A 13,921-nucleotide genomic window follows, 5' to 3' on the forward strand; every position below is an offset into this window, starting at 1 on the left:
AAAGTAAATCAGTTATTAGAGATGAGTTATTAACACTATTATGATTAGAAATGTGTTGAGAAACAGAAATTGGAGAACAAAATAACAGGGGGCGAATAATTCTGATTTTAACTGTATATATATATATATATATATATATATATATATATATATATATATATATATATATATATATATATATATATATATATTTTTTTTTTTTTTTTTTTTTTTTTTTTTTTTAGGTATGTAGTCTTATTTCTATATTTTTCTTTTTTGTTCCTTTGTTCATTCCTTTAATTTTGGATGTTTGGAATAATTCTGTAATCCAGTTCACTATATAATATATAGGCATACATATCTAAATTTACATAATCTATGTACTGTACTACATATGATTAATGCGGGCTGCAGACGGGTTTACTTGGCTCCAAGTGGGTGGGACTTAAGCTCCAAGTGGGTGGGCCTTCGAGCTCCATGTGGTCTGTGAGTTTTTATTTATTTTCTTTTCTTTAGTCGTATTTAGAGTTCAATATTGTGTTTTAAGAATGTCTACACCAGAGATGTATAGTAACGAAGTAGAACTACTTCACTACTGTACTTAAGTACTAAAAGGCAGTATCTGTACTTTACTGGAGTATTATTTCTTTCTCCTACTTTCACTTTTACTTAAGTACATATTTTCCATGAGTTTGATACTTTTACTCCGATAGATTTTTTATGTGCTGCATCGTTACTCGTTACTAGTGGTGTCAAAATGATTGATATCAGTTCAGTAATAGGTCATACCCGGTTATTACGTGATGACGTCATTTATCTCCTATGCGCGATGTCGCAATACTATGGCGAAGGACGGAGGCGTGAGGGCGAGGCGGCACAGCATACCAGCCGCTAGTTTACTATTAGAGAGAAATGTTGTAAAACTTCACCTCTGCCTATCACTCGCTCTCTCACTTTGGACATTTGACCCGCTGGCCAGTTTGTAAGGTAATTTTTCCTCTCTTCTTAGCTGTTAAAGCTGTGGATCCAGACATAAGCGTGCCTCATGCGCAAGTTTTCTCCACTGTGTCTATTACCTGTGATAATCGCGTATTCTTCCCGCCATGGGTGAACAGCGCTTATATTTCTAAAGCCCTTTCTGTTGAGGACAATAACCAATCATAGCCGTGTAAGACTCGCCTGTCAGCGCTCAAAAAGCAGGCGGGATAATATTGACATGAGTTTATTAGCTGTAAATGCTCGCGCTGTCTTCTGTGCATGAGTTTAGTTTGATACATCCAGAAAGAGTGAGCAGGTCAAATTAAGGGCACAGTTTGTATATCTGACTGCTGTATTAAAGGACAAAATTTTATTACAAAAAAACCCTTTAACTGTCACACCAAGACAAAAGCAATAGAATTTTTTTTGATTGCATTTCTTAACTCCTAATGTCGCTAGTTAACACAATCAGTGCATTTTTATTCAACACATCACATTATTCCTAAATTATCAGCCTCTACCAAATGGTTGAGATGTTGGTTTATGGTAAAAGTACCAGAATTAATAAATATACTACAGAAAATATGAACTGTAAGACCAATTTCATTAAAAACATAATAAAAATAAATAAAAATTATTACTAAATCATAGCCATAAGCCATAAAATATTTCAGATTTTCATTTAACACAGTAATATACACATTTTCCTGTTTTTTTACAATAAAATCAAAATCAAGTGAATTAGTGAAGCAGGATTTAGTTTGCTTGTTTAGTTTAGTTTCACGAGTGCTTCCAGAAGACAGAACTCCTGTTTATTGTGGTATTAACCAATCAAACTTCAAAACTCCCAAAGTGTGAGTGTGTCTTTGTGTGTGTGAGAGTGAGAGTGAATAATGTGTGAGTAAGAGAAAACAACAGTGTGATTGTACCTGTGTGTGCGTCTGTGTGTGTGTGTGTGTGTGTGTGTGTGTGTGTGTAAGAGAGTGTAAAAACAATTGCAACCTATGTATTGTCCCCACAATTCACAAAAATGTGTGTGTGAGAGAGAGAGAGAGATAGAGAGAGAACTGTGTGTGTGAGAGTGTATGAATGTGTGAGAGTGGGTAGTGGGGAATCAAGTATTCCAAAAAAAATATTTAAAATAAACAAAACAATTAGTGTATTTTGACTGCTTTCTTTAATAACTACATTACACAATACTTGTACTTTTACTTTCAGTACTTGAGTAGTAATTTTTTTAATAAACTACTTGCAATACTTAAGTACAAAAAATGTTGAATACTTTTGTACTTCCACTTAAGTATGGTGCTTAAAGAGCACTTCTACTTCTACTCAAGTCAATTTTTGATAAAGCACTTGTACTTTTACTTAAGTATGGGTCTCTAGTACTTTATACATCTCTGGTCTACACCTAACCCTAAACCCAACCTCACAGTAACCTGTTGTGTTTTATTAACGTGTACACCTAAACCCAACCCTAAACCCAACCTCAAGGTAACCTGATGTGTTTAATGTCTACTACTCCACCTACACCACTTAAACCCAACCTACTTGTGAGGCCCTACGCAGCCCGCGTACTCTGAGCGGCGGTTCTGGGCGGAGCTCTACACCTTGTTCAAAGAAAGTGAAACATCTGTTCAACATGGATGCCAGTGATCATTCTATTTAACAACATAACATTTAAACCGTTCTTATGCAGACAGAAAACTTTAGGTTATAGAAAATTACCATCATTAATGAAATGCCGCGGCCATAGCATTTGAACGTTAAATGCAGTTTCATGTCCCGCCGAATTACTTGACGCCTCCATGGTCAATATAACTAAGGTGAGTCCGTTGAGTCACAATGGAAACCCAGATCTGTTCTTTTGTTTGTGTGTGTGTGTGTGTGTGTGTGTGTGTGTGTGTGTGTGTGTGTGTGTGTGTGTGTGTGTGTGTGTGTGTGTGTGTGTGTGTGTGTGTGTGTGTGTGTGTGTGTGCAGGCCCGGATTGGCTAATCGGGAGGACCGGGAGAATTCCCGGTGGGCCGGTCCGTTTTTTGGCGGCGAGGGCCGGTTTCCCTAGCTCCAGAATCTGTCGCTCTCAGCAGTCACACTTTTTAAAAATAATTTATTTATTTACTTCACCACAGTCTTCTTATTCATTATTTTGCCGCAGCTCTGCTCTTTTTATCTATTTTCTCGTAGCCTCGTAAGCAAGATGCAGCCTGCAGGTTAATGATGATATAACTAGATAAGTCACCATTCAAAGGACAGCTGTTGTGGTCCAGTGGTTAGAACGTAAAGTTATGACGCCGCTAACCCGCGTTCGGTCCTCGTCTGAGTGTCATTTTTTTCATTTTTATTGTTAAGACATATAATATTGTAAGGGTTCATGAATATTTGAAGTACTAAAGCAGCTGTTTTCTCAAAAAAAGACATGATAGTGTAATTAGAAACTGAATTGGAAATGACCTTATTTTAATATAACTTAGTCAGTGGTGAACTGAGGTGGGCCGGTCTGAGGCTTGAAACTCCAGGGCTGAAAAAGAGTCCCACTCCGACCCTGTGTGTGTGTGTGTGTGTGTGTGTGTGTGTGTGTGTGTGTGTGTGTGTGTGTGTGTGTGTGTGTGTGTGTGTGTGTGTGTGTGTGTGTGTGTGTGTGTGTGAAATAAAAGTGGTTGCTAAATGCTTAAATATAGTCTTATTTCGTAGGGTTTAGTAGGCGTAGCTGAAATCGAGTTAAGTGAGGCATATTCTTATGGTACATCCAGTTGTTCACATCTTCTCAAATTTGGGTACTACGAATAAATCATTATTAGGTAAATCCACATATCACACTTGCATATGACAAAGTTATTAAATTAAATTATCAAAGAGGTCCTGCAGAGTCTCAGTAATTCTAAAGCTGCAGGAAAGTAGCACTCAAGCATATTACCAGGGGTGAATTCAACCATTAAGTAAGTGACCGCTTAGGGCCCCAGGACATCTGATTTCCCCAGGACATCCCCAGTAAATATCTAGAAGTTTGAATTATACCTACAAATTAAATATAACATCGTTTTCTATCATATTTTGTATATGAAAGTCTAACAAGTGCAAGTTTTACATCAAGTATTATTTATTATACAATATAACAATATTATAATAATGTAATGTTATGTAATTATAATATAAATGAATTATAATTAAAATAATACATCCACCACTGGAGGAGTCCAGCAATCAAAAAAAATATATTAAAAAAAAAAAAAAATATATATATATATATATATATATATAGTAAATTCGTTTTAAGAAAACTAATAATTTAAAATGTATAGCATTTGTTTTGTATATTGTATAAATGTATTGTATTGTATAAATGTATAGCATTTATAATGTATTATGCATTAAGATAAAACATAGAAAAGAAGATTGTGTGACATAAAAAAAACAACAAAATAAATGAAATTAAATAAAAGTTGAAAGAGTGCATTTCAGGACCTGTGCCCTTTGCCTAGAGTTGCTTAGGGCCTCCAAATCACTAAATCCACCTCTGCATATTACATACAGTACACTGCATCAATGTGTTAAATTGTAATTGTTTATGCTCCCCTCACATCATGTGATTTGCCCTAATAATTCAATTTAATTTTGATTTTTAAAAACATTCATGTTACTCTCTCACTAATTTAGACTATACTATTGCAACTACAGAGTTGATTGCCTATAATTGATATTGTTTTTGTCCATGCAGAGGCTTGAGGAGGGGAAGAATAATGGCAGAATCATCACAGAAAGGAAGACAAATCAGGAGAAAGAGTTTGGACTTTCCTCCAGGTATGCCAATTACTCAGGAAAAAAAACAAATTGTGCCTTAATGATTTTTTTTGGAAGTAATAATAGATTTTTTAATAGGTTAGTAAATTAAATGAAGAATCAGTAATAACATAAAAATGCAAAGATTTTGATTCTGTGTAACCCAAACTAGTGCTAGATTTAATACACGTTGCACCACGGTAGATTTTACAACACTCCTCTATTTTTGTAAACTTATATTGCTCACCTTGAATTAGTTCACTTTACAAAATGACCAGCTGACTGTTACCATATACTAATATAATAAAATAACTTTGATCATTTAAATGGGAGCTATTGTGTCTGAACATTTTTAAAAATAGTTTACAGTAAGTGATTTTTGTTCATTATTTCTCTTTTCAGATATGTCTTCCTCTGGTGGTCCACTTAGTGAGGAGCTCCAGTGTTCTGTTTGTCTGGAGGTGTTCACGGATCCGGTCACCACTCCATGTGGACACAACTTCTGCAAAACCTGCCTGAATAAATGCTGGAATGACAGCGAGACCTGCAGCTGTCCATACTGTAAAGAAACATTCAACCAAAGACCTGATCTGAAGATCAACACCACACTGAGAGAGATCTCAGATCGCTATAAACAGAAGAGTCCTGATGAGGGAGCTGTAGTGGCGTGTGATCTGTGTGAGGACAGAACAGCAGTGAAGTCATGTCTGGTGTGTCAGAGCTCTTACTGTGAAACTCACCTGCAGCCTCATTTAAAAGAAGCAGCTTTGAAGAAGCACATGCTGATGCATCCTGTGAGTAATCTGGAGGACTACATCTGCCAGACACACCAGAGACCGCTGGAGCTCTTCTGCAGAGATGATCACATGTCTGTGTGTCTCCATTGTGCTGTGACAGACCATAAAACACACAACACTGTTCCTCTAGAAATGGAGAGCAAAGAAAAGAAAGTAATCAAAATAGTCTTTTATAGTTTATTATAAACTATAATATACTACTAAACTGTATCATAAACTTTTATTATTAATTTTATAGGTTTATTGAGTAGAGTAAAAATAAAAGAGGTCACATGGTAAGTCTGTTGTTCTTTATCTATAGGCTCAGCTGATGAAGACACAGAGAGATCTGCAGAAGATGATCCAAGATATAAACAAAGAGATTGAGGACATCAAACACTCAGCAGAAGCCAGAAGAGTGAGTTTAACATGTTTATTATTCATCAATTATTTGCAGTCTTTTACAGTTGGTCTGTGCATTACATTGTTATGCCAATAGGTGGTGACAAAAGATTTTATAAAATTAACATGTGAATAATATCAGTTCTGCTGTCATAAATTCTGATTTTAATGTTGTACGATTAGAATATTTTCATGCCATGCTCAGTGTGTAGTGTACTCTCCTTAACGTCCAAATTCATATAAAGGATTTACTGATTCCCAACCTTGGGAGTAGGGTTGTAACAATATACCGGTATGACGGTCTACCACGATTTGAACGTGCACGATTATCATACCATGAACAATTGCATATCAACGGTTTTAACACTTAAAGACCGAGACAGCCGCCCGCGGCTAAAAATAAGTATTGCTTTTAAATGTTTAATAACTTTTGATCCGCTGATCCGATTCACACAATTCAAAGATTGGCATAAAGAAGAGAATCTCAGCTTTCCAGTGCTGTATTTCCAGGACTTTCTTTTTTTTTTTTATTATAATTTTGAAACATTACATAAAGTAAAAATACAACAATTGAGATATATATTATATCCATAAACATTACTATAGTTACAAGAATCAAAAGTAATGAAGTAATATATAACAGGAGAAAAAAAAATGTATAAAAAGTTGCAAAAGAAAAAATAAATTAATAAAAAATTAATAAATAAGATAAAAAAAAAATATTACAAAATACTTCTATACATATAAAATAACTTAGGATACACTCAGCGACTTCAGCGGGGTATCAGAACTAGAAAAAAATTCTTTCATGAAAACTAACATTAAATCATTCTTTTTGTTCTTAATTTGCATTAGAGACTTTTTCAGATTTTCCATTTCTAATAAAAAAATATTACATTTTGGTACACATTTCGCAAATTTCTGTTTATGTATAAAATATTTACCTTGTAAAATGTAGACGTTAACAACATACTCGAATGTTCTTTTTGTGTGTGAAAAAGTGCAAATCACATCCTTTAAAGATAGCCTGTAATTAACATTTCTTTGCCCAAATAACACGTCACTAACATCATTCCAAAATTTACGAGAGGCCATTCGCGGACTTTCAGAGGCTCCGGAATCAGTGCGGTTACGTCATCAAAATTTGACCACGCTGATTTGACAAAGAAACGCTCATCACTGTGTCTCCGGACAAACCAGACATGATACATTGATGCATTGTCCCTCCTCCATGCCCAGATTGGTTCAAACTCGCTATATCACAACCAATAAGCATAGGTTTCGCTTTTGTTTGTGGACCAACATGAGCTTTTTGAACAACACGGAATGAGAGATAGGCATACATTTATGCGCGGCTAAATAAAACGCAAAAAAAAAGTTTTGCATGAAATGATTCTCATACTAAGTACTTTTGCATGCACAGCAGCACAGAAACATGACAAAACAGTGACACAGCAAAGACGAACTGCTGCTCTTGCTTTTTTCAAAAGACGCAAATGAAGGTGCAGCTGTTTGTCTGCATTGCAGACAACCATATCCAAATCCATATCCACAGACAACCATATCCATGCTGGCACATAAAACCTAAGGATGTTCCATATTGAATCTAGTTTAGTTATGTAACTATTTATAGTATAGTAAATATTTATATCTATTTTTTTACTGAGGATTTGCACCATGTTTATTTGGACTTTGACACATTATTTATTATTTTCTTATTTTTTATTTGTTCATTGTAAGTGGTGTTGTTTATAGTAACTGAAAATATATTATTTGGAAAAAGTCTAACTTGCTTCACTGTTCTATTATTTTGTAACATTTGTAACATACAGTATACCGCGAAACCGTCAAACCGTGGTATTGTTTTAGACGATTATCATACCGTAAAAAATTCATACCGTTACAACCCTAGTTGGGAGCTATGGACATGATTGAGGCGAACCATGTCACTTTCTTCATCCCTTTGTGAAGTAAAAGCACTGCTTTTCAAAACAAGACACTTGATTTGAGGAATCGTTCAGCACAAATGTTCCAGGAAGACGTTTAATATGTTTGAAAACCCTGTAAACTATGGATGTATAGCCAGCAGTAATGCTGATTCTTTTCTCAGAGAGTTTCCACTGAAGTGCTGGAGTTGATGGAGGAACAGGATTCAGAGCGGATGTCAGCGCTGGAGCAGGAGATCTCTGAGCTGGAGAGCAGAAACACTGAGCTGGAGCAGCTCTCACACACTGAAGATCATCTACACCTCATACAGGTCACTCCACACATCTCTGAGCATCACGATCATGCGCAATCACACTATAACACACATCTATCCTCTCTCTGCAGATTCACTCTTCACTCAGCAGCTTCAGAAACACCAGGAGCAGGTCTGAGATCAGCTGGAAGACTCACGAGACTCTGAAGAGAGCTCTGATTAAACTGAAGGAGTCCATAGATGAGAAACTCGAGCAAACTGGTGCGTCAATATCAAATGTCATCTTTTAACACTAGTGATGAAGTAAAGAGTGATTAATCTGAAACGTGATCATGTGTTTGTGTCTCATCATCACTACATGATTGCATGATTCTTCAGTGTTTCCTCCAGGATTTTTTCCAGCTGTGGCTGCAGATTCTGTTGGGCCTTTTACACAGATCTACCAACTACCTATGCCAGGGGTGGCCAACCCTGTTCCTGGAGAGCCACATTTCTGCAGATTTCAGTTGCTACCCATATCAAACACACCTGAACCAATTAATTAGGATCTGAACACCGTGTAATAATTACAGGCAGGTGTGTTTGATATGGGTCGCAACTGAAATCTGCAGGAAGGTGGCTCTCCAGGAACAGGGTTGGCCACCCCCGACCTATGCTATTATTTCATTGACAAGTGTTGTGAGCACAGTTTTACATGTCGAGATCGCATTTATGTAATACAAGCATGCCCGTGCAGAGACTGTTCAAGGGGCACGTGCAGGATGAAATATTTGAAGAGTGGGGGGGAGGTGGTTGTGTTGGATCACGGGGGCACTTTTGATCATTTTGGAAGGGCACTTTCTATCCAAGACTAAAAAGGGCACAGGTTGAGCCTTATGTGTGCACGTCCCTGAATACAAGCATGCAAGTCTCTTTGCTATCGCACCGATTTCCTCTGTACGTGCACAAAACCACTTGCACGCCTTCAAATATACGCTGCTCAAGCACAGATATTCTTGTGCGCTCTCAAATAAACACTGCTGAAGTGTGATTTACTGCATTTATGTATTGAGTATGTCTTCAACATTTATTAGATTGGCTATGAATTGGCAGTGGTTAGCACTAGGGTTGTAACAATATACCGCTATGACGGTCTACCACGATTTGAACGTGCACGATTATCATACCATGAACAATTGCATATCAACGGTTTTAACCCTTAAAGACCGAGACAGCCGCCCGCGGCTAAAAATAAGTATTGCTTTTAAATGTTTAATAACTTTTGATCCGCTGATCCGATTCATACAATTCAAAGATTGGCATAATGAAGAGAATCTCAGCTTTCCAGTGCTGTATCACATAACATTCGCAGCTCCGGAATCAGTGCGGTTACGTCATCAAAATTTGACAACGCTGATTTGACAAAGAAACGCTCGTCACTGTGTCTCCGGACAAACCAGACATGATGCATTGATGCATTGTCCCTCCTCCATGCCCAGATTGGTTCAAACTCGCTATATCACAACCAATAAGCATAGGTTTCACTTTTGTTTGTGGACCAACATGAGCTTTTTGAACAACACGGAATGAGAGATAGGATACATTTATGCGTGGCTAAATAAAACGCAAAAAAAAAAGTTTTGCATGAAATAATTCTCATACTAAGTACTCTTGCATGCACAGCAGCACAGAAACATGACAAAACAGTGACACAGCAAAGACGAACTGCTGCTCTTGCTGTTTTCAAAAGACGCAAATGAAGGTGCAGCTGTTTGTCTGCATTGCAGACAACCATATCCAAATCCATATCCACAGACAACCATATCCATGCTGGCACATAAAACCTAAGGATGTTCCATATTGAATCTAGTTTCGTTATGTAACTATTTATAGTATAGTAAATATTTATATCTATTTTTTTACTGAGGATTTGCACCATGTTTATTTGGACTTTATTTAGACTTTGACACATTATTTATTATTTTCTTATTTTTTTATTTGTTCATTGTAAGTGGTGTTGTTTATAGTAACTGAAAATATATTATTTGGAAAAAGTCAAATTTGCTTCACTGTTCTATTATTTTGTAACATTTGTAACATACCGTATACCGCGAAACCGTCAAACTGTGATATTGTTTTAGACGATTATCATACTGTAAAAAATTCATACCATTACAACCCTAGTTAGCACTATTGCCTTATTGCGAGAAGGTTGCTGGATCTAAGTGAAATCAAGTAACAAGTTATATTTTTGATTAAAACTTTAAGGCATGTTTTCTTGTCATTATTAGCCTCTGAAGAGCTGAAGTGGATGCAGCAGTATGCAGGTACAGTGTTTACATTCATATATTCTCATTACTGCTGTATAAAATATATGATTAAAACCAGGATTTAAGCTTTAAACATAATCATCACAATATCTCAGTATGTTGAAGTAATGTTTCATGTTGTGTGTTTTCTCAGTGGATGTGACTCTGGATCCTGATAAAGGTCATAGTGACCTCAAACTTTCTGATGATGGAAAACAAGTACGATTTGGAGACATTTTGCCGAAACATTCATCCAAACCACAGAGATTTGACAGAAATTTATTTGTTTTGGGAAGGGAGGGATTCTCCTCGGGGAGATTTTATTTTGAGGTGCTGGTGAAGGAAAAGACGGACTGGACTTTAGGAGTGGCCAGAGAATCCACTGACAGGAATAAAGAGATTACAGTGAGTCCCCGAACTGGATGCTGGACTGTGGCTCTGATTAATGGAAATGATTATCGTGCCTGCAATGATCCTCCAGTCTCTCTGTCTCTGAGAGTGACTCCGCAGCGGGTCGGTGTGTTTGTGGATCATGAGGAAGGTTTGGTGTGCTTTTATGAAGTGGAGACCAGCTGTCATATTTATTCTTTTACTGGTGAGTCTTTTCATGACACCCTCTATCCGTTTTTTAGTCCAGGCCCTAATCCATGTGGTAAAAATTCAGCTCCGTTGATAATCACACCTGTTGATTAGTCATTGAACTCAAACCCCCAAATTAGGCCTGAGTCGGGAATGAAGTTTTTTTTTTACAAATGAGAATGTAGCGAAGCTTAACATTTAAAGAGCCCCTATTTTGCATTATAAAAGGTCATACTTTGGTTTTGGGCGTCTGAGAGATACAGTGCAAGCACTGAGCTATAATAAATACATGATTACAAGCCTCGCGGGGGGATCACAACTTAAAACACACAAATAAACACATATTTTGCAAACTACACAAAATGAGGCAACACTTTTAATGACACTTGGATGTTCTGATCCGAAGGAAGAAGAAACTGGTCCATATGAACTGTAACAGTTACAGACAAAGTCCAGGTCAAAGTCTAATACATAATAGTCTCTGCTGCTCCTCTAATAGCAAACGGACGACAAGTCGACTCTTTCGTTTAAGAATCAATCGTTTTAATCATGGTGCACTTTCAGATTTAACCCTCAGCTGGATGTTTTCATTCATGTAGTGCTGTGTTACACACTGCATGGAAGCTCATTTTCAAAAACCCTAATAGGGTCTCTTTAGGGCTTGTGAAAGAAGCTTTCACCTTTAAAAATGTCCATAATGTTTTGCCTCATTTTGGTCAAAATAAATGAATCAAAGTGAAACTACAACATACCAGCACATTGCGTGATAAACTAGTTTACAATACTTATTTATTTTTGGTCACACAGAATATGACAAACTGTGAACATTTCACTTTTATTTAACAAAACGGTTTTGTGTTCTGGTTTTTGATTTGGCCGCGGAAGCATGGCTTTTTCTTGAATGCACTCACGCATGTCACCTCAAATGTTTGTTTTTTTAATTTATTTTAAAGATAACTGAGCAACAAAAATACATAAACATTAAGATATAAGTTATGACTAATGTAATTCATTTCAAATAAAGGGATATTTCCAACAAAAACATATGAAGTGGTCAAAAATGATCAACCTTGGTGGTATGGAGGTCGACCATCACTAATGTTACTGTGTTTAACATCCACATGCATTTTGGGATAGCTGGCATTATACTCAACCTATTGGGTATATGTGGAAGTATGTGGAAGGACTTTAAAACATTTTTTCACTGGTAAACTGTATGCCATTGCAAAATGAGCACGTTTAAGATCTGTTTCTTTAATAATCAGCGATCTTCACTGCCTGATTGATATCCAATATAAAGTGGATCTCAGTTTGTACAAAAAGCACTGCATTAAATGACATTTTCTGCATTAAATTACATTGGAGCTTCTGCACTAGCCTGCCGATCCTGGTGGGCATGTGCAAGTAAACGTCTTTTCGTCTCGTTTTACGCTTGAGCAACTAAATGAACCTGGAAGTTTATTTAACTAATTGTATTTTAACTACTTTACAACATCCATGCTGTAAAAACAACCTTGTGAAATTAAAAAAAGTCACATTAACCGTTCACCAGAAGGTTATCAGTATGGGAAGAAACACTAGCTGTGCGTATACCCAATTTACTATGGAGCGCAAATAATTTAAGTCATTAACTTTGGATAGAAATTGTCTAATATTAATACCCTGCATATTTACACACACATCACTTGTTGCACTCATAGAGATTGTTCTCATGGTCTCCTGAGTTTGTCCTTCTGAGGTGACCTGGCAAGACCGATCTCCACAAGAATGCAAGTCTATTCTCTGCTTTTATTTGGATTTAAAAAAACAGCCCATGTTTTAATCCTCGATTAGTCTCACGCAATCATGTGATGCGATTTCGCAGGTCAGAGTTCACCAAGCTTGAAATTTGCACTGCAGCGAACTGCGAAAACTTGTCGCACGAGTTTCCAATTTGCCGCATTCACATGCGTATTTATGGAAGTCTATGGGGAGAAAAGTCCAATGTGACCACAGCTTTAAACGCCTTGATTATTTGGATCAGCTGTGTTAGAATAGGGTTGAAGCAAAGCTGTGCAGAACTGCGATCCTCCAGGAATTGAATTTGAGACCTTTGTTTTAAGGGGAGAAGCTCCATGTTGAGACTGTGATAAGCCACATAGCCTGTCTGTCTTCATCTTTTATTAAATTAAGCTTTGTAAAACAGTCAGTGTAAATAACACAGTTGAGATGACTACTGTAACTATGTGGCTTTCTGGAAAGCGCTGGGATCAATACAGGTGGATGCCACACAGTGTCAAATTCAGCACTGGTTTTAGACATATTGAGGTAATTTTACACTGTTCTCATCTGAAACGAAAACTGAATGCATGTGTAGTAAATACACAAAAACACTTGTAAATAAAGCGCTGAAATAAAGACAGTTTCTATAAAGACATTTTTGAAAGTGGTCCTCATGTTTGTGTCATAATGGCTCAACAAGTAAAACTGATGCTCCGATTCACTGAGCTTGATTTTCAATGAGTCTAGGCTTAAAAGCAAATACAAGCTAATACATTAAAAATGCAAAAGAACAAATAAAGATGTAAGGAAAGAAAGTAACAAATGCATACGGATAGATAGACACCACGTAAAAAGGATAAACAAGCATTAAGACAAGCAACAATATCTAAAAACCAGGGGCCTGTTTCAGAAAGGAGGTTAACTGAAAACTCAGAGTATTTTAACCCTGAAATGAGAGAAACTCTGGGTTTTCCGTTTCAAAATGGCAGGTTTGTTAAACTCGAGAAAGCAGGGTAAGTCAAGCCTGTTTCTGAAAGAGAGGTAACTTTAACTCAGAGTCAGTTACTGTGGTAACTTACTCTGTGAATCTAACCTGGTCAGAAGCAGGTTTTATTCTCTAAACTCAGAGTTTCTGTCGGTCTCCTCCCCTTTTTTAAAGATGAAGCGGTATTTCTCGCCT

The 13,921-nt window shown here is 36.7% G+C and overlaps 1 protein-coding gene across 3 annotated transcripts; it reads left to right on the top strand.

Annotated features, from left to right (window-relative positions):
• The first annotated feature begins 821 nt into the window (after positions 1-821).
• LOC100149991 (E3 ubiquitin-protein ligase TRIM39) lies at positions 822-13,396 on the top strand. Of its 3 annotated transcripts, XM_087295194.2 has the most exons (9): positions 2,575-2,783; positions 4,674-4,756; positions 5,138-5,685; positions 5,834-5,929; positions 8,024-8,170; positions 8,245-8,374; positions 10,384-10,419; positions 10,556-10,620; positions 10,698-13,396. In XM_087295194.2, exons 2-9 carry the CDS (start codon positions 4,696-4,698, stop codon positions 10,728-10,730), a joined length of 1,116 nt encoding a protein of 371 aa, XP_087151320.2. In that variant the 5' UTR covers positions 2,575-2,783; positions 4,674-4,695; the 3' UTR covers positions 10,731-13,396. The 3 variants fall into 3 exon arrangements, with proteins under 3 accessions (XP_088507580.1, XP_087151320.2, XP_087151319.2); XM_088651454.1 differs by lacking the exon at positions 2,575-2,783 and adding an exon at positions 822-966 and having other exon boundaries at positions 10,556-13,396; XM_087295193.2 differs by having other exon boundaries at positions 10,556-13,396.
• The last annotated feature ends 525 nt before the right edge of the window (positions 13,397-13,921 follow it).

This window comes from Danio rerio, chromosome 19, assembly GCF_052040795.2.
Source record: "Danio rerio strain M-AB ecotype USA chromosome 19, GRCz13ab, whole genome shotgun sequence".
NCBI classification, from domain to species: domain Eukaryota; kingdom Metazoa; phylum Chordata; class Actinopteri; order Cypriniformes; family Danionidae; genus Danio; species Danio rerio.